Raw genomic sequence first — 21,228 nt, 5'->3', positions numbered from 1 at the left:
GGAAGCAACATAAGAGACCCTGTCCGTAAACTTACTTTCTTCCCTTCCCTTACAGGTGTTGACTCCAAGAACATGTCCCAGTAAACTCCCTAGCATAAATCTCTCTCCCAGAGTGTGTTTCCTGATCTAAGATAATATTATATTATAAAAAGAAAATATTTCATGATCATTTAAAAAATTGTTAAAGACTACTTAGGGTACTTAGTAGAGAATAAATAAATTCAAAAACAAAAACAAGATGAATTGGAGTAAAAAGAAACTAGAAGCACAAAGTCCAATTAAAAACAGTGTAGATATTGAGGCATCTAGGTGGCTCAGTCGGTTGAGCAACCAACTCTTGATTTTGGCTCAGGCCATGATCCCAGGGTTGTGGGATAGAGCTCTGGGTGGGGCTCTGTGCTGAGCATGGAGCCTGTTTGGGATTTTCTCTCTCTTCCTCTTTCCCTCTCCCACCCCCTGCTTGCCCACATGCTCATGCATGCTCTCTCTCTCTCTCAAAAATAAAACAAAATAAAATAAAATAAAATAAAATAAAATAAAATAAAATAAAACACTGTAGATACCTAGGGGTATTAAAAGCTTGGATTGAGAAATTAACAGTGGACTTGGAAAGAATTAGACAATCCAAAATTTCAAAATAATTTTCAATAGGAGTTAGCAACTGAAATATTTAGGGAAATCCAGGTTAACTCTCTTAATTTGGGTTTCTGAATTTAGTTTTAATTCTACTTCCTAGCTTCTTGGGTTGTGGTTTCCTTGCCATGAAATGAGGTGATTGGCTGTTAATTTCTAGTCTAAATAGTTCTAAAAGTCTTTTAATCTGAAAAAGAAAGCAGAAGTAAACCAAACAATTTGACTTTGGAATAAACACCATCTTTTGTTCCAATAGCTAACAGGTACTCAACATGGTTCTCAAGCTCTGAAAGAAGAATCATGGAAAAATTCAGTCTTCCTTAGACAGTCAGTGATAGTTTAAAATCTGCATTTGAAAATATTTTCCTCTCTACTAACGAAAATCCGAACAAGTCCCCACTTTCCTATTTACATTGTGTAAATTTCAAATACAACATCATTGAAGATTAACTCAATTTATTTCCTTATCTATTAGTCCCTTTAGAATAATAAAATTGTTTTGTAGATCCATGGATAAATGTATATTTCCATGTCATGTCTTGTTTTAGAATAGTACTTTTCATGTCCATTATGTCATTACAAACAGTAAATAAAATATTCTATATTATATACAGCTAAATATCCACAACAGTGAGAATTTATTCAGCTAAGGAAAATACATTATATAAACTGGCAAACATGAGCTGATGCTCCCTGTAATCACTGAGCCATTAGGTTGGAACCAGCCCTAGCAGCATAGATCTAACCATCAAGAGCTCACAGACTGGAAAGAAGTCCACTATGGAGTAATATTTGTTCATAGAAAGTGCAGGCTATGTGACAGACACTGTATGTGTATATAGAAATCTAGCCTTGGCCTAAAGCCTCAACACAATTTTAGAACTCACTAAGTACTCTGAACTAAAAATAACAAATCCAAAGCCTAAGAATCATGAAAAACCAAACAAACCAAACAACCTCCTAAGGTCACAAAAAGTGCTATTTTAGACTTGTTCTTTAGTTCCTATGTCCAACTTGATGTTACCCTCATAGAACTTTACATAAAGAAAAAAATGTCTTTGAAATCCTATTTGGTGAGGTCCCAATAGTTTATTTTTGCTTTTATTTCCCTTGTCTCAGGAGACATATCTAATAAGAAGTTGCTATGGCTGATGTCAAAGAGATTACTGCCTGTGTTCTCCTCGAGGACGTTGATGGTTTTCTGTCTCAGATTTAGATTTTTCATCCACTTTGAATTTATCTCTGTGTGTAATGTAAGAGGAAGCAATATAAGAGACCCTCTCCCAATTTCATTCTTTCACATGTTGCTGTCCAGTTTTCCCAAAACCATTTGTTGATGAGACTGACTTTTTCCCACTGGATATTCTTTCCTACTTTGTCAAAGATTAATTGGCCATATAGTTGTGGGCTCATTTCTGGATTTTCTATCCTGTTCCATTGATATTTGTGTCTGTTTTTGTGCAGTAACACACTGTCTTGATCACTATTGCTTCATAATATAACTTGAAGTCGGAAATTATGATGCCTCCAGCTTTGCTTTGCTTTATCAAGATTGTTTTGCCTGTTTGGGGTCTTTTGTGGTTCTATATAAATTTTAGGATTGTTTGTTCTATCTCTGTAAAAAATGCTTGTGGTATTTTGATAGGGATTGCATTAAATGTGTAGATTGCTTTGGGTAATATAGACATTTCAACAATATTTGTTCTTCCAATCCACGAGCATGGAATATTGGGACTTTATCAAAATAAAAAGCTTCTGCACACTGAAGGAAGCAATCAAGAAAACTAAAAGGCATCCTATGGATTGGGAGAAGATATTTGAAAATGACACATCTGATAAAGGCTAGTATCTAAAATATATAAAGAACTTATAAAACTGAACACCCAAAACAAATCATCCAGTTAAAAAATGAGAAGACACGAATAGACATTTTTCCAAAGAAAGCATACAGATGGCTAACAGACACATGAAAAGATGCTCAACATCACTCATTATCAGAGAAATACAAATCAAAACTACAATGAGAAATCATCTCACACCAGTCAGAATGACTAAAATTAACAACACAGGAAAAAACAGGTGTTGACGAGGATGACGAAAGGGGAACTCTCTTACCCTGTTGGTAGGAATGTAAACTAGTGCAGCCACTCTGGAAAACAGCATGGAGGTTCCTCAGAAAGTTAAAACTAAAACTACCTTATGATCCAGCAACTGCACTATTAGGTATTTACTGAAAGGATACAAAAATACTGATTTCAAGGGATACATGCACCCCGATAATAGAAAGAGCCCAAATATCCATTGACTGATGAATGGATAAAGAAGAAGTGGTATGGTGTGTGTGTGTGTGTGTGTGTGTGTGTGTGTGTGTAATGGAATATTACTCAGTCATAAAAGAGTAAAATCTTAACATTTGCAACTATGTGGATGGAGCCTGAGAATACTATGCTAAGCGAAATAAGTAAGTCAAAGAAAGACAAATACCATATGATTTCACTCATATGTGGAATTTAAGAAACAAAACAAATGAATATGGGGGGAATAAAAGAGAGGCAAACCAGGAAACAGACTCTTAATTATAGAGAAGAAACTGAGGGTTACCGGAGGGGAGATGGGGGGGAGGGTGGGTAAATAGGTGATAGGTATTAAGGGGGTCACTTGTGATGAGCACTAGGTGTTGTATGTGATGAATCACTAAATTCTGCACATGAAACTAATATTACACTGTATGTTAGCTAACTGGAATTTAAATAAAAATTTGAAGAGCAAAAAAAAAAAAAAAAGAAATCCTATTTGGGCCCAAGTCATAATCTTGTCATATGTTGGCTTTGTGAACTTGGATGACACCTAATTCTTTTAACTTCAGCTTTCTCATCTGGTAATCTAATCTAACTCATTGAGAATGAGAAGTTTTATTATAAAAAAAAATGTCACCTGTGAGGGAGGGTCTAAAACAGGTTTTAACAAAGCAGTACAATTAAATAAAACTGAAAATCAATATGGTAATAAAAAGGGCACCCTCTAGCTCCAAAACACCCATTTAAGTCTGCTTATTCTGCATGGCCTCATGTCTGTTATAAAATGTCTTCTATGCTGGAAAAACTTGTAGCACCTGGCCAGGGCCAAAGGTGGCCTTCATTACCGGCTATTAACTGATTTCTGTTTCTCCATGGCTTCTGAGTCAAAGTCCTAAGGGACAACAGCTATTTACCAACCAGTATGAAAACATTCCAGTATCTTAACAATAGTAAATGCCATAGTTGTGTGACTTTTTAGATAGTAGATATAGCAGATACCTTTACTTTGCTCTCACAATATTTTAGCTGGGTATTGGTTTATTTTCTCTCAACACTTGGACTATATTATTCCATGGTCTTCTGGATTTTATTACTGCTGTTGAGTAGTCTGTTGAGGGTCATCATTACCATAAATGTAATATGTTTCTTCTCTTGGGTTCTTTTTTAAAGTCTTTATGACTTGGGTTGATGTTTTTCAGTTTTGATATGATGTGTCTAGATATAATTTTTTTTTATTCTCTTGAGGAATTACATTTTCCAGATCTGAAGATTCATATCTCATCAAGTATTGCTACTACTTCAGGTATTATTTCTTTCAATACTTCCAAAATTATTCTCTCTTGCTTTTCCTTCTGGAACTCCTATTATACTTGCTCATTCCATATTTGTTAACCTCTCATATTTTCATCTTTATACTACATCTTGGGTCACTTTCTCAGAAATTTTTTACTAGTTCATAAGTTCTCTTTTTTGTCTTAAAAAATACTCATTTGTATCAAGTTCATATATGCAAATAGTTTAAAGTATCAAAGAGGCAACCACTTTAATTTTTTTTACCGATTCCTTTAGTTATGACTTCCTCATCACTAAATAATATGGTTTTACTGCTAGTTCTTGATTTTTCAGATGTGGGTAGTATTTCTGTTATCTATTCCTATCTAAAACCACACCAAAACCTAGCGTCTTCAAACAATTTGTTATTTCTCAATATACTGTGAGGCAATAGGATGGTTCTTCTGCTTTGTATCAGTTAAGATGCTGGACAACCAGAGGGCCTTAAATAATGTCACTCACATAGCTGGAAGTTTGTCCTGACTGCCAGCTGGAAGTTTAGCTGACGTTGTCAGCCAGAACATTTTAGCTCTCTTCCACATGGTCTCTCTATGGCAGCTGGATTCTCAGAGTCAATTATATGTATATATAATTATTTATATATATTATAAATATAATATATATAGTAATATATTATATATAAATAATATATAAAATATATATTATTTATATAAATAATATATAATATATATTATTTATATAAATAATATATAATATATATGTGTGTATTATATATAATTATATATAAATATATATAATTATATATAATTGTAATTATATATATAATACACACACACACATATATATATATATATATATATATATATATTAGGACTGTTATGCCTTCTTAATTAATTTGCCTTCTTATCATAATGAAACATCCCTCTGAAGAGGCTCAGAAAAAGTCTCCCCAAATTATGCTACTGTGACATGGAGATCATGTTGAACTAAAGGCAATCAAGTCCCAGTGGCCTCACGAAAAGCTCTTTACCAGCGCCTTATCTATAAAAAAGAAGTAAAAATGTCCCCATTTGTAGGGAAATTCTGCAATTATAAAGGAAACTTATATTGGAAAGGGGGCCTGTACCAGAAAGAGATCTATTACCAGAGATAATTTTTTACATAAGAAATTTATGTGCATAACAGAGCAAGATTTGTTTCCCAAACATCTCCTACTCTCACTTTCCTATGAATGGTCTTCCTTCCCTTTGTAGCCCCAGACCTCGACATCTTTCCTTAACTCAAGATGTTACAGAAACCTCAATTTCCTGGCTGCCTTTTGAATTTAATATCTTTTAAGGGCTCCCATACATATGTTATTAAATTTGTTTTTCTCTTGTTAACCTGTTTTATGTCATTTTAATTGTTAGACCAGTCACAGAACCTAGCAGGTAGAAGAAAATTTTTTCCTCCCAACACCTTCTTATCCCTAGTAATGCTCCTTATACTGAAGTCTAATTTGTTGGATATTAATATAATCACACAAGCTCTATGGTTAGTATTTGCATGGTTATATCATTTCTCATCCTTATTTTATTTTATTTTTATTTTTATTTTATTGAGAAAGGGCTAATGGGGGAGAGAGGCAGAGGGAGAGATGGGGAGAGAGAGAGAATGAGAATATCTCAAGCAGGCTCCACACTCACATAAAGCTTGATCATGACCTGAGCTGAAATCAAGAGTCAGATGCTCAACTGAGTCACCTAGGTGCTCCTTTTCATCCTTACTTTTGTTTTAATATAGTTTTTTGATGTTTACTTATTTTTGAGAAAGATAGAGACAGAGTGTGAGTGGGGAAGGGGCAGAGAGATAGAGGGAGGCACAGAATCTGAAACAGGCTCCAGGCTCTGAGCTGTCAGCACAGAGCTGGATGCCGGGCTTGAACTCACTACCCGTGTGATCATGACCTGAGCCAAAGTTGGATGCTTAGCCTACTGAGTCACCCAGATGCCCCTCATCCCTACTTTTAATCTGTTTTCATATTAAAAGTGCATCACTTGGGAATGACATATGGTGAAGACTTTTTTTTCTTTTTTTAATTAATAGTCTGAGAAAACAATCCCTAACTTTTAATTGTTGTGTTTAGCCCATTTAAAGTAATTATTTATCTGGTTGGTTTAAGTCTACCATCTTGTAATTTGTTTTTCATTTGTCCCATCAGTTCTTTCTTCCTTTTCTCTCTTACTGCACTCTTGGATTGAGTTGTCTATTTCCTTGCTTTTAATATTCCCTTTTACCTCTTCTTTAACTGTATAGCTGTATGTATTTGGGGTGTGTGTGTGTGTGTGTGTGTGTGTGTGTGTGTGTGTGCCCTATTTATTGTGTCTTCTAGTGATTGCTCTAGGGCAGTGGTTCTCAACAGGGGAAAATATTGACTCCCAGGGGGACATTTGACAGTGTCAGAATAAATTTTTGGTTGTCACATTGGGAAAGGTGAGTGCAAATGGCATCTAGTGAGTAGAGGCTAAGGATGCTGTTAAACATCTTACAATGCACAAGCCAGGCCTCCATGAAAAAGATGATCTGGCCCAATATGCTGAGGTTAAGAAATCCTGCTTTAGGTATTTTTGTATGCATTCTTCATTAACAACAGACTACCTTGAAATTATATTAAAACACTTCTCTATTAATAGAAGAATGTTACAACTGTGTATTTCCACTAACTTCTCCTTTCCTTTGTGTTACCTTTATTTCACTTCTCAGCTACAACTCCTAAAACACATTGTTATTTTTAATTTTTGCTTTATAAGGTCAACTGTCCTTTTATTTTTTTAATGTTTGTTATTTTTTTTAAGTTTATTTATTTTGAGAGAGAGAAGAGAGAGGATCCCAAGCAGGCTCCACGCTGCCAGCATAGAGCTCAATGTGGAGATCAATCCCATGAACCATGAGATCATGAGCTGAGCCAAAGCCACGAGCTGGACGCTTTAACAGATTGAGGCACCCAGGTGCCCTAGCTGTCCTTTTAAAAACAAAACAACAAAAAAGTACATTTATCTACATTTCTAGTGCTCTTTATTCTTTGTAAATCTGAATATCCATTTGGTTTCATTTTCATGCACCTGATGAGCTTCCATTGGACTTTTTTGTAGTAAAAATCTGTTGTAATGAATTCTGTCAGTGTTTATCAGAAAATGTCTTTATTTTGCTTTCATTTCTTTTTATTTTTTTTAATTTTTTTTTAATGTCTATTTACTTTTGAGATAAAGAGAGAGACAGAGGCATGAGAAGGGAGGGGCAGAGAGAGGGATACACAGAATCCAAAGCAGGCTCCAGGCTTTGAGCTGTCAGAACTAAGCCCGATGTGGGGCTCAAACTCACAGACCTCGAGATCATGACCGGAGCTGATGTCAGACGCTTAACCAACTGAGCCACCCAGGTGTCCCTATTTTGCTTTCATTTCATTTTTCATTTCTGAAAATTATTCGCCCTAAATGTAGAATTCTAGGTTGACAGTTGTTTCCTTACTCCCTCCCTCCCTTCTTTCTTCCTTCCCTTTTCTTCCTTTCTTTTCATCCTTCCTCTTCTTTTCCTTTTTCTTTCTCTTTAAAAATATCATTCCACTGTGGCTTGCATTTGTCCTGAGGGGTCAGATGGAGTTATTGTTCCCCTATATTGTTTTTACCTCGGATTTTTTTTTTTTTTTTAGAGATTTTTCTCTTTATCTTTAATTTTCCACAATATGGGTATGATATGCCTAGGTGTAAATTCTTATTTATCCTTTTTAGGATTTGTTGAAATTTTTGGATCCATGTTTGAATTTCTTGTCAAATGTAAATAATTTTTGCCATTATTTGTTCTCCAAATACTTTTTCTACCCAATTCTTTCTACCACTTTTGGAACTCAAGCACAAATATGTTGGACCACTTGATATTATTTCATAAGAAGATGACACTGGTATTTTTTCTCAATCCTTTTTCTCTCTGGATTAATTTCAACTGAACTGTTTTCAAATGTGGTAATCCTTTCTTCTATCAAACCTGCTGTTAAGCCCAATTGATACATTTTTGAAATTTCTGATATTGTATTTTTCAATACAATTTTAAGTTCCAAAATGTATTTGCTTCTTCTTGATGTTTCTATTTATCTCCTGAAATGCCATGTATCTATACCAATTATGTCCATATTTTCTTGTATATGTTTTCACATGTTTATAGTAGTTGTTTCATGTTCTCAACAAGGTCTAATAAATGGGTCTTCTCCAGGTCTTTTATTATTAACTGTCCTTTCCTTGATTATGGCTCCCATTTTTCTGCTTATTTTCATGTCTGTTTTAAAAAAATTAATTTATATTAAATGTGTGTAAAACAACAGTGAAAACTAATGTATAATTTTTGTTCCATTTTGATTATTCCCAGAGTACAAGGCTTTTCCTCAGCTAGGGTGAGAGTGATTATTCAGATTCTTCCAAGAGTCATGTTGAACACAGGCAAGCCATGTATATACTGTATATAAAGTTTTAACTCACCGATAATCAGCCTTTGATTTTTTTAAAAAGTATTTGAGCTGGAAGGGAGTTAGGTTACTTTCAGAAAATTTTGGCTCATCTTCAGATTCAATTTTAATAGGACCCAGAGTCCAAGCACTGCAAGGATGCAGAGAAATACACAGTTTGTCACAGTTTTCTAGTCTTTCTTCCATTGCTGCTTTCTTGGCAATATTTGGGTGTAAGTGGCATGTGGAGAGAGGGCTGCAAAAGTAATTTATTTTCAGATCTGGAGCTTATTCTGGTTATCTATTGCTTCATCACACATTACCCCAAATTTAACAGTTTAAACATTTGAAATGAAGATATTTGAGTTGAAACAAAACAGTAATATTTGAATGTTTGTTTGGGGTGGGGAGGGGCAGAGAGAGGGAAAGAGACCAAGCAGGCACCATGCTCAGCACAGAGCCCAACATGGGGCTTAATTCCACAACCATGAGATTATGACCTGAGCTAAAGTCAAGAGGCAGACACTTAACAAACTGAGCCACCCAGGTGCCCCACAATATTTGAAACAAAAAATATTTTATTATGTGGATCTGGCTGGAAGTAACCTCAAGAATTATCTTGAGGTGTTTCCAATCACAGGCCTATTGGTTGATATCAACCGTTGGTATCACTTGGGATGACCCAGACCATCTCCACACACCATGTCATATATGGACTCCATACACTGCACTCACAGCTGCAAAATCATGGGTCCTAAAAGGACCAGACAGAACTGTACCACTTTTATGACTTAGTCTCAAAACTCACATATTATTTCCACTATTGTTGCAAACTTGATGAAATTCAAGAGGGATCATGGACACTACCACTTGATGGGAGAATGTCATCAGATGCGTCAGATTTCTTCCAGATTCTGGTATCTCTCACAAACCCACACTGCTGCCTAAACCTTGGTTGGTTTCTCCTCATTACCATCTTTGCTGGACCAATTCTTCAACTGTCCATATTTAGCCCAGGTATCTACTCCCAAGTAGGAAGCTGCTGAAGCTTTTTGTTCATGTATGAACATCCCATTTCTCTGAAAATTAGTTCATCTAGGCTTTCTTCTATTTATTGTTCCTTGCTGACTTCATAAAAAAATGAGTTTAATTTTGTTGAAGTCTTTGTTACCACATGCCTTTCGTGTGCTATATTTTAACTAGAAGCAGAAATCTCTTCATTCATGTTTAATTTCAATGTCTTTATTTTTCATTTCAATTAGTTGTTTTAATCAACTATCCTTTCATATTTCCTTGTTTTCTTTTTTATGACATTAACTATTTTAAACATGCTAGGGGTGCCTAGGTGACTCAGTCAGTTAAGCGTCGACTTGGGCTCAGGTCATGATCTGACAGTTTGTGGGTTTGAGCCCCGCTTCGGACTCTGTGCTGACAGCTCAGAGCCTGGAGCCTGCTTCAGATGCTGTGTCTCCCTCTCTCTCGGCCCCTCCCCTGCTTGCACTTCTTTCTCTCAAAAATGAATAAACATTAAAATAAAATTTTTAACATGCTTATAGCATGATTGCTTTTTATATTTAGTGTATTAAATTCATGGTTTTGTTTTTCTCTGCTATTCCATGTGTCTGCTTTGTGCCATAGTAGTTCATTTGTAATTTGTGATTGCAAGCTCATTTGCAATGTGGTTTTATATCTATGGAAATCCTGTGAAACTTAGATGGAAAGCATGTATGTCTTTCTCCTTCCCCTAGTGAATGTTTTTGCTTTGCAAGAAATATCAAGAGTATCAATGCCTCAAAACTACTGTTTATGTTAATTTCTTAGCCTGGGGTTCCAAGACTGAGGTTACTGTAAATCCCAATTTCTTAATAGAAAAAGAGCCATTTTTTTTCCAACCCAGCTTTCATTAATATTAACAAACTTGCTTTTTATCTCCTACCCTTCCTAGCCCTACTTTCTGATGGTAGAACTGGACTCAGCAGAATACCTTTCTCTTTTGCTGGCAGGTTCTATGTTGAGATCTTCCAATAAGGGTGCTGAGGAGACAGTGCAAGACTCAAAAAGGCAACTCAATTCTTTTTTTGCTATTTTGTTCTCTATGTAATGGCAAGTGGATCAGCAGGAAGGAGTCCTGGCAGTGGTTACCACAGTGGCACAGCCCTCCTACTCCAGTGGTAAGTACCCCCCCGCCCCCATCCATAGAGGTGGGTTCACTCACAGGCAGACACCTTCCATCTAGCTTCTCCATTACCAGAGGAGCAGGGCAGGTGTCTATGGCATCCACAGTCTTCTCCGAGGTCTGAATGTGCACTTTGTAGGGCTGTCCTCTAAATGGCTAAATTCCTCTTCTGTTCCATTTTCCCTCAGTCCCAGGGGTGATGGCTACTCCCAGCAGTACCTACATCTGTTAGAACTTGGTTTCCTTCTAGCATGAACCACCATTTATCTGTTTAATAATTTCTCATGTTCCCTGTTCAAGTTACTAGCTCAGTTTCTGACTAGGCAAGAGAGATCTGAAACAAATTCTGCCAATTGGAAACACTCCATATTAATTATATAACCGTTCTTATTAGTTCCTCTCTTTGTGAAATGTAAATGTAGGGTGAGCAAAAAAGGAAGCAAATTACTTGGTGTATACTGTAGTCAGTGACACTGACCAACTAATGAAGCTCATCACACATCCAAAAGTCAGAAGGAATGGGACACTGGTGATTGAGCCATAAGTTAAGTAATTTCCCCTTGACTTTCCCTTTTATCTTCACTTCACTTCCCTTTATCTACACTTCAAGGTGTGTACCTTTGCACACCTTCATTCTTGGAAAATCACTTAAATGTTCAATTTAGTTATACAAATGTAAAGTAAAAGATCATTACAGAAATAAAAACATTTGAGAGCAGTGATTTTTAAGGAGCTAATTCACTCTGTATAACAATGCAAAGGTTGTTTGTATTATAGGCAGAGTTGGTTCACTTGAACTGTTTTTTTATAGGAATGTTTGTTTTTTTAAGTATGAAATTAAGCTGTGATGTGCCTACAAAGTGTTACTTATCATTATGGAAATATGCTCTTTGTTGAGCCATTATTGAGCACAAAGGAGCTGTAACCAGATTTAGTACACCTACATTTTCACTTCATAATGTACAGAAATAGTGTACAAAAGAACTAGGCAATGCTGGATCAAGTTAAACCTGGACTGGACTATTCTTTCACATATTATTATTTAAAATCGAATATATAGGACTTTAGGACCCATAATGATACCAGATTATTGTATTATGAGACCGTTCTATTTATGTTCCTAAGGCAAATACTCCTAATTGGTAGGGAGTAAGTTCTCCCCATAAGCCAGTGAATGGCCTTATTTTCAGTCATCCTGAAAAGATGCAGATCATGGGACAGAAAGGCCTAGGAGATGGGAAACACGTTCCTCTATGTAGGCCATGATATCCTGGAGCCTTACTTCAAGCAATGGTGTGGAGTACATTTAAGTGCAGGTCTAAGAGGCAGAATTTTGAAAACCCTAGTGTTTTTCACAAGATGGCAGGGATATAGATACAAAGGAAAAACTTGTTGAAGAAAATCTCCTTCAATCTGTGTAACAATAACAGCTAATATTTATATTATATTTAGGGTATTATAGTTATAGTATGGCATATAATGTACATTGCAAAAAGTATAGTGTAATCATATTATACTAAGCTCTTAACATTATACTAAGCACTTGCTTTTAATATTCTACTAAGCACTCGATTAAATGCTTAATCACTTAGGGGCACCTGGGTGGCTCAGTCACTTACGTGTCTGATTCTTGATTTCGGCTCAGGTCATGATCTCACAGTTCTCGAGATCAAGCTCCGTGTTAGGTATGTGCTGGCAGCATGGAGCCTGCCTGGGATTCTCTGTTTCCCTCTCCCTCTCTGCCTGCCCCCCTACCACTTGTGCTCTCTCTCTCTCAAAATAAATATTTTTTTAAACGCTTAAATAATTTATACTGACAACAAACCCATGAGGTAAACTTAAGTGTCTCATTATCTACATTTTATAGCCATCTTATCTGGTATCCTGTGTAAATTTTGGTAATCTAAACTCTGTTCCAGTGAATTGAAAGAATGGATTTACGTCCATGTTTGGACCACTATGGTAACAGAGAGCACAGAATGCTCCCCTAACCCCCAGAGAAACATGATTGTAGCAGCTGATCTCAAAAAAGCAAAAAGCAATTAATAGCCAATAGAGGAATTCTGAGCAAAGATTCATATTTGAAACTTCACAATCCAGACGACAACTAGAGGTACAGATTGTATCCTGATCGACTGCAGTTTCCATGAGAAAAACTTCTTCCTTTGACTTCAGAATAAACCACTAGAGAGAAAGGAACTTTGCAAGGGATGAGAAAGGAGAAAAGTCCTGCTAGCGGGAAGGTGCGTAGATGGCGTCTCTAGCAAGCTGATATTAAGTGGCCATCACTGTAGATAATTTGTGTGTCTCTTACTGGTACATTGACTAGTCTGCTGGGCAAACTGCCATTTAAATGATTTCTCTAGCTGTGATAATTAAGCATAAAAATCCTACCAGAATATACTTGACTATTGTCTTTATTGATTCCAGAACCATTCTCAAATGCAGGTTTGGAGATGCAATATTGTGCCATGGCAGAAACACAACAAGACTTGTGCTCAACTCATTTTATTGGAATCCACCTACATTAAAATCCTCATCACTTTCTAAATGTCTGCATTGGTTATCAAACTTAACCAAATTGGCTATTAATTCATCCTTCCTGCTGATAGGCCAGATTAAAAAAAATTTTTTTCTCCAATTACAGATGTTTCAAATTATCATTTAAAAAAACTGAAAAAAATACAAGGAAAAAAATCTCCCAAATCCACAATCTTGCTAACATTGTTATTTACCAATTTTTATTTTCCCCTAGGAATATATGTAAGAAAGAATGTATATATGTATTTGAAAACATATGTGTTTTGTTTTAAATATGATTTGGAACACACTATATATATAGTTTTCTATTCTGATTTTTTTCATACATCAGCAGCATTTTGCCATGCTATTAAAGCTTTTTCAAAAAGTATTTCACATGGTTATGGAATAAGACCATACCAGCAAATTTAACCATCCTTCAATTATTGAGCATTTACTTTCTTTCTGGCTCTTGACAAATATTTCCAAATGATTTTTCAGAACGAATTTCACTGTCCCCCATTCAGGACAATACTACTTCACTGTACCCTTTCAAAAACTGAACATTTTTATTAGGAAATTTTTGTCAACCTGCCAAGTGAACAGTGACTTTCCTTTGTGTTTTAATTTGTATTTTTTCAGATTAGTGAAGCCCATTTTTTAATGTTGTAATCATTTGCACTGACTCTGAGGATCGTTCATATACTTAACTGAGTCCAGATCTACTTTTAATAGAGGTTTATAAAATGTCTATAGTTGCATTAATTGTGGTGTCACATGCAGTTGTAAAAAAATAATATAGAGAAATCACTACATGTATCCTTTACCCAGTTTTCCTCAATGGTAATATCCTGCAAAACTATAGCACAATATCACAAACAGGATACTCACATTGACACAACCAAGATACAGGTTTTCCATCACCACAAGAATCCATTCTCTACTCCCTGATCCCTGGCAACCATGCAATCTGTTCTCTGTTTCTTTAATTTTGTCATTTCTAGAATTATACAATATGTAAGCTTTTGATACTGGCATTTCAATTCAGAATAATCTTCTGCAGATTCACTTAGTATGTGTGTGTCAATAGTATGTTCCTTTTTGTTGCTGAGTAGTAGTCCATAGCTTTCTTTAAACATTTATAGTTGAATTTTAAAGATTATTTCACTAATAAATTTGCTTGATTGTGGGGACTGAAAGAGGGATAGAAAGTATGGTTGCTGTTCAATAAGTCATTCAGTCATTCCACCAATATTCACTGATTGCAAACTAATAGGCCAAACATATCCTTTATGCACTTGGTTACAAAAAACGACCAAGACCCAAATAAGGTCAAAATTATTTAAGAGGCAGTTCTAAAACTGAAACCTAGGTCGGTCTAGATTTCAGGAAACAAGAAAACGAATAGCTCAGAAACGATTTTTTCATTAGTAACAATTTTCCAAAACGTAACAATTTTCCTAGATTAAATTACAACAGGCTAAAAATAGACATAGTTTTAAAAAAGCACTTTATGCAATGGACTGGGAGTTTACTAATCCACGCCTCAGATGCGATTTTAAGGCCCAAATCAAAAACCAAGTTGTACAGGAACACTTGAGAATGTAGACCAAGTCGCGTCAGAGTAGCTATCTCTTCGCATCTACTACAGAACCCAGCAGCACGCTAGGATTGGCAAGGCGTGGATTGATGTCCCTGAAAAACCATAGCCCTCGAACTGATTTCCTCTGGACCACTACCACCTCTCCGAAACGATCTGAAATTCTGATTTTAAACAAAACAAAAAGAGGCCGGTAGGGCACCATTAAAAAGTTTCTCTACAATATTGACAGTACGGAGATAGAAACGCAAACTAGAGACCAGAAAAGAAAAAAATTCCTGGTGCATTCAAAACTATTTCACTCAGTCCCCTGACTCTATTTGCCACTTATGGTGCAGTATTAACTAAACCTAAGCACACAACACACAGAGAAGTGCCCCTTCTCATACCCGATGACTTCTGGCCTTGGGCTCTAGGTAAGCCGCTCACAAGGCTTTGGTACAAAGTTCAAAGGCTGAGCCTTGACGGTTGCGACGCGCGGAGACGCTCGGGACCCAGACGCGGGAAACGCAAGGAGAAAAGGAGACTTCTAGTTAGGTCAAGGTCCAACAAAACAAACATCCACACCCAGGAATTGAACTAGCTCCAAGGCAGAAGCTGCGGACGCGGGAGCTTGTGGAAGTGACGTAAGAACCGGTGGCCGGAGGAGGCGGGGCCGCAGAGGGAGGGCACCCTATTGGGGCCCGGGAGAGGGCGGGGGTGTGGCAGCGTCGGCGGCGAGGCGCTGGCCTGGGTGCTCGGGAGGGCGGGGTCTGGGTGCGCGACTCGCGGGGACTGGCTTCCTTCAGCGGCTGGAGGCGGTCACTTGTGCTAGGCTGAGGTCCTGAGGCGAGCGAGGGGCCATGCGGACAGCGAGGGAGTCCAGATCGCGCAGCCCGGCACTCTTCCCTCGAGCGGCAGCGACTCGGTGGCTGCTGGAGTAACCGCTGCCTTTGTTCCGAGCGCCTGTCCCAGTCTCTCACGCCGTTGCGCGCCGGCCGGCCCGCCCTTGGTCCCCGAAGCCTCATTCGGCTCGTGCCGCGCGGATGCGGCTGCCGGGCCTGAGTGTGGGCTTTGAGCGGGAGGAGGAGGAGCGGCGGCGCCTGGGCGGCATGCGATGGGGAACTGCTGCTGGACGCAGTGTTTCGGGCTCCTCCGCAAGGAAGCGGGGCGGCTGCAACGTGTAGGAGGCGGTGGAGGGTAAGCCCGCTGGGGGAAGGGCCGAGCTCCCGCTGGCTCCTCCCATTCTGCCCCTTGCTGGGAACCCCCTTCACTGTCTCCGTTTCCTCCCTCCCCCTATGTCTTGAAGTAGGCCGGGAGCCCCTCAGCCCGGCGTCCAGCGGGCTGTCGTAGTGGAGGCCCTGGTCGAGAGGTGTCCCCCAGGGAAAAAGCTAGAGAAGGGGGCTGGTGTCGCTCTTGCCGCCTCCAGCAAGACTCCCTCCGGGCGCGATGTCACGCGGGGAAGGAGTCGTGGTAGGCGTCTTCTCTGGGAAGCATGGGGTACTCTCTACGAATGGGCAGTAGAACAGGCTTCACAACAACCCGGACACACCCTACGTTGAGTTTGGGCTGATGCCAAGGGTAATAGCTGTGTATTTGATCCTCCCTTTGGCTGTGACAGAGCCGCTGAGAATCTGGCTCCAGAAAGTTGATATCTCAGAGGGATTGTTAGTAGAAGTCATTTGAATGCTGTATGTAGTAAAATAAGGTTCCAGACATTGAGTAACTCTTTGACATGTACAAAGACTTGCCGAATTGCTGGGTTCCCAATAGGCATTCGGATTCTTGGTACTGATAACAAGAGGAGCAGTGTGTGGCTTTTCCGTATTAATTCTTTCGGTTATTTCCAGAGGAATGCTAGACCCTGATTGCTACCTATAAACTCTGTAATACTGAGGAAATCACAGCCCTTCTGAACCTCACGTCTCTTGATTAAAACTGGCATATGCATAGGTTTTTCTACTCACACCATCCATAGAATACTAGAATTTCATTATTCCATTTTTGTGTTTTTATTTCTTACGGTGTTGGAAAAAAATTAGAACAAACTCCTTTGAAGTTGGCTTTGTTGTTGTTAAATGTTTCCCAGAAATTCAAACTTAGAATAGAAAATATGAACCAAGGCGCTTTATGTAAGGAATAAGACTTTTTGCACTTTATGGAACAGATTGCTAAATTTTCAGTCTCTGTCTCATTGAACCAACATTATTCGGTAATAGGGTGTTCTGAATACACGAACGGGAAGCCACGTGATTTATAATTTGGATCTTTTGGTGATGGAGATCTTATTTATATATGATTCACTCATTGGTTCGTCAGGTGCATATTCTTTGTGTTCATTGCATCACCTCACTCATACATAGTAGCCAAGGTTGTGCACTAAGTAGTCTGAATGGAAAGGTTAGGATTTAAAGATTTTGTGCCTAGTTTAGTATCTTGGTTTCCCTGACTTAAGGGCTATTACTGTCAAAGGGGAACATGACAGCTGTCTTTATCATGTCAGACATAATCCTGTAATTTACTCCTTATTTTTGTGTGCAAGTGCACCAATATAGTTAAATATGCTTAACTAGGTTTGAGTAAGGACTGGAAGCCACAAAATCTCTGGCTTTGTTAATATTCTGTTTGTATTTGTGTTGTGGTGTGTTAAAGTCTAATTGTAGAAATAGGGTCTTATGATCTAATTGGGTAAGCAGAAATCATTTGTATTTGATTTTGGACTACACTGTGGTGTCTGGAGTTTTTGTTTTGATCTTTCATTATGATTTTACAAACTAATTATGTTTTCCTTAGAGTGTAGCATTAAAATTGTAGATTTTACTCCCCAAGCACCTAAGCTTGGCAGCATAGGGAAGGGGCTGGGGGAAATCAGTGAAATCAGTGTGTTAATTGTTGGTTGATATGCCATAAAAACATAATGGTTTGATCTGTTTTCCTCTGTTATGGGCAAAACTCCTTGAACAAGCAAGTCCTATTGAAGGAATGAACTTCTGTGGGTGTGGACACTGTCATCTAAAACCATATAATGGTGATATCAATACTTTTTCTATCAATCCATAAACGTAGATTTGGACAAGACAGTTCCCTTATTTGAATATACTGATAACTTATTGTTTTAAATTAATTTTCACGTTGTTTTAGAAGCTTCTAGTAAGCATGCAGAGACAAGTGGATGTAGCTAATTGTTATTTACAGAATAAAGTTGCACTTTGCCTCTCGTTTTAGTTGCTTTTTTTTAATCCCCTGGTAATTCTGATTTTCTTTTTGGTATAGGTTTAGATAATTAACTAATAGTTCATCTGAAGATGAAAAATTTAGAGAGTGATCGCAAAAACTTGATTTAATTTATATTTGTCACTGTAGTTGTCATAGGTAGGAAAAAACTGGGCTTTCTTAGACTGTTTTAAGCTGGACATCACAAGGATGCTTTATGACCTAGGGCCTTAGCCTCATAGATTCCCCAAGGGTATCTCAAAGTCAGATCATTCAGTATTCATTACCCAGTTTCAAAACCAGAATACCACTGATTTTGTTTATAAAATATTAGGGAATTCTAGTATTTTATATTCTAAGATATCTGTCAACTAGTCAAAATATTAATATCAGCGTTAAGATATGTCATAAATATTGCTACTAATAAAATTATTTGGTGATTAAAGCAGAGGGAGTAAAATATCTTTAAGGAATAAAATTTAGACGTCTTAATGAGTCACCCTTTTTCACTATAGGAAGTTTTGCCCACCAACACATTCCAGAGGGCTCCACCTGCTGGTCAATTCTTGGGCAGTACTGGAAATCTTTTTTGTATGTACTTTTAGTGTTAGTTTCTTTCTCAAACTGAAGATCCAGTTATGTTTTGTTGTGTTATATTTTAATTATCATTTTTATCTTGCCATATATTTCTGCACAGTGGTTCCAGTTAAGATGTACAATAGGTTTTTTTTTTAACTATTTTTTAAAGTGTATTTATTTTGAGAGAGCATGAGAGAGAGTGCATGCACAAGCAGGGGAGGGGCAGAGAGGCAGAGAGAGAGAATCCCAGGCAGGCTCTGCACTCTCACCATAGAGTCTGATGCAGGGCTCAGACTCATGAATCAAACCATGAGATTATGACCTGAGCTGAAATCAACAGTTAGACATTTAACCCACTGAGCCACCCATGTGCTCCAAAATGTGCTGTGGTTTTATATAAAGGTATGATCATGTTTTGTATCCTTTATATTTAATATTTGTTGGCCTTTTGGCTTCAGCAACAAAGTTGCCTCAATTCAGGCAATAGTTTACAATGATCAGCTGTTTTATTTCCTGGTAAAAAATATTTTAGTAATAGCTGCCAACATCTGATTACTTCCTATGTGTGAAGGCTCTGTTCTAATAACTTTACATTATCTCATTTATTCCTTACCACATTCTTGTGACAAAGGTAAGTACTATTACATACATTACAGATTGAGAACTGAAGTGTGGCAATTTTATCTTACTCAAGATAGCTAAACTGGGATTGAGCCCAGGTCCCTATGAATTCAGAGCCTTTACTCTTAATCACTAATAGCTCACGGCTTTTTATTTTGTAGGTAATGTATGCATATATCTTAACAACTTGACTCTTTATTCTGTATGATAAACTGTTCTTGAAACTATGCACTTGACCTCTGCAACATCACTTTTATTTTCCTGCTTCTCTGCTGGCTGTTCTTTACTCTGCCTATTAAGTATGGGATTTTTCTCCTTGTTTTCCATGCTTTATTTAGTTCTCTTTACACATAAACCCACCCCTGAAGAAATTTCATCCATTCCTATGATTTCCCAACCACCAACACTTCCAAATCTCATGTCTTCTGAACAGACCTCTTTTCAAAGGTTCAGCACTGTATTTTCAGTTGCTAAGTGAACAGATACACTTGGATATGTGAAGTCTCCTCAAATCAACCTATCTAAAATATCTAATATTGCAGGAAATGTCTAAAATAGTATAATTTCTTTCCCCCAAGGTTTCTTCTTTCACTGCTTTATGAATTAATTCCTTTAACAGCTGCATTCACAGTTTTCCAAGCCACAGACTAAACTTCACAGTCTTCTACCTCTGTCTCATCAGCTAAGTCAGTCTCTTCTTTATACATATTGAATCCATTTCCTTTGTTGGTACTTTGCCTTAAACTTTGTCTTTTTTATCGCCAGGTCACTGGCTTCTTGATGGTTCTCCCTGTTGTATGTATCCGTCATACTTCAATCCATCTTCCCTTTTTGTCATTGGAGTTAGGCTTTCTAAAATTCATACTGGATCATACTAGGCCCTTACTTAACCACTTCCTGTGTGTCCTATTTCCTACAGCTAAATTGCTCAGCCTTTTTCCCCTTCTCTGAGAGATGATGAGATGCATGGCAACAGCTCAAATGTGCAACATAACGTCTGCTCAAGATTATATGTAGTCTCTGCATTTGCGTAAAGAGTGTAATCTCAGTATTTGTTCTCTCACTCAGAAGATAATGTCAGAATACAAATCAGTGAGAATAATATAAAAAGGAAAACAATAAATCTAATTTCAAAAAACAACTCATTCATAAGCCTTAATATCTTAACTTTTTTTGAAAAATGATAACCTTCCATTGAGAGTAGTATCAAATTTAAACTCCCAACAAGATAATTTTAATCTATTTTACCAGCCTAATTGTGTTTTCCAGTTATATTTTTCTTAAAATGTGCATTAAAATTGTAGATTTTACTTCCTGCATGCATGACCTTGGCAGCATAGGCAGGGAAAACCAATGAAAGTATTCTCTGCCATTCTTTCACTTGCCACATCCCCAAATTCCTAGATACTAGATGGACTATATGCATTCCTGTTATAAATTACAGTGTTCTCTCATCCTTGCCTTTGTGTGTGATATTTCTTCTTTTCCTGTTCTTGGTGAGCTTTTACTTATTCTTAAGTATTGCTGTCTTTTTTTTTTTAATTTTTTTTTTTAACGTTTATTTATTTTTGAGACAGAGAGAGAGACAGAGCATGAACGGGGGAGGGGCAGAGAGAGAGGGAGACACAGAATTGGAAGCAGGCTCCAGGCTCCGGGCCATCAGCCCAGAGCCCGACATGGGGCTCGAACTCACGGACCGCGAGATCGTGACCTGAGTCAAAGTCCGACGCTTAACCGACTGAGCCACCCAGGTGCCCCAAGTATTGCTATCTTTATGAAACCTGCCCAGCCCCCTGAGACAATGTTACCTCCCTGAGGAAATAATATTTTCTCTAGGCTTCAA

General features: G+C 37.6%; 2 protein-coding genes across 3 annotated transcripts in view; one reads left to right on the top strand and one right to left on the bottom strand.

Annotated features, from left to right (window-relative positions):
- Positions 1-477: 477 nt before the first annotated feature.
- On the bottom strand, positions 478-20,195 carry LOC123596418 (serine/arginine-rich splicing factor 6-like). Its single transcript, XM_045474934.1, has 3 exons — positions 20,124-20,195; positions 15,383-16,333; positions 478-493 (listed from the first exon to the last, which is right to left on the bottom strand). The coding sequence occupies exons 1-2, from the start codon at positions 20,193-20,195 to the stop codon at positions 15,527-15,529; spliced, it is 879 nt and encodes a 292-aa protein (XP_045330890.1). The 3' UTR covers positions 478-493; positions 15,383-15,526.
- Positions 16,072-21,228, top strand: part of AP1AR (adaptor related protein complex 1 associated regulatory protein) — a 39,766-nt gene continuing 34,609 nt past the window's right edge. For both annotated transcript variants that reach the window (XM_045470225.1, XM_045470214.1), the window contains exon 1: positions 16,072-16,172. In XM_045470225.1, coding sequence (XP_045326181.1) covers positions 16,090-16,172 — 83 coding nt within the window. In that variant the 5' untranslated portion in view covers positions 16,072-16,089. The remainder of the gene's footprint in view (positions 16,173-21,228) is intronic.

The sequence above is a fragment of the Leopardus geoffroyi genome, chromosome B1 (genome assembly GCF_018350155.1).
Source record: "Leopardus geoffroyi isolate Oge1 chromosome B1, O.geoffroyi_Oge1_pat1.0, whole genome shotgun sequence".
Classification (NCBI taxonomy): Eukaryota; Metazoa; Chordata; class Mammalia; order Carnivora; family Felidae; genus Leopardus; species Leopardus geoffroyi.
This window is presented reverse-complemented; position numbering and strand designations above follow the sequence as displayed.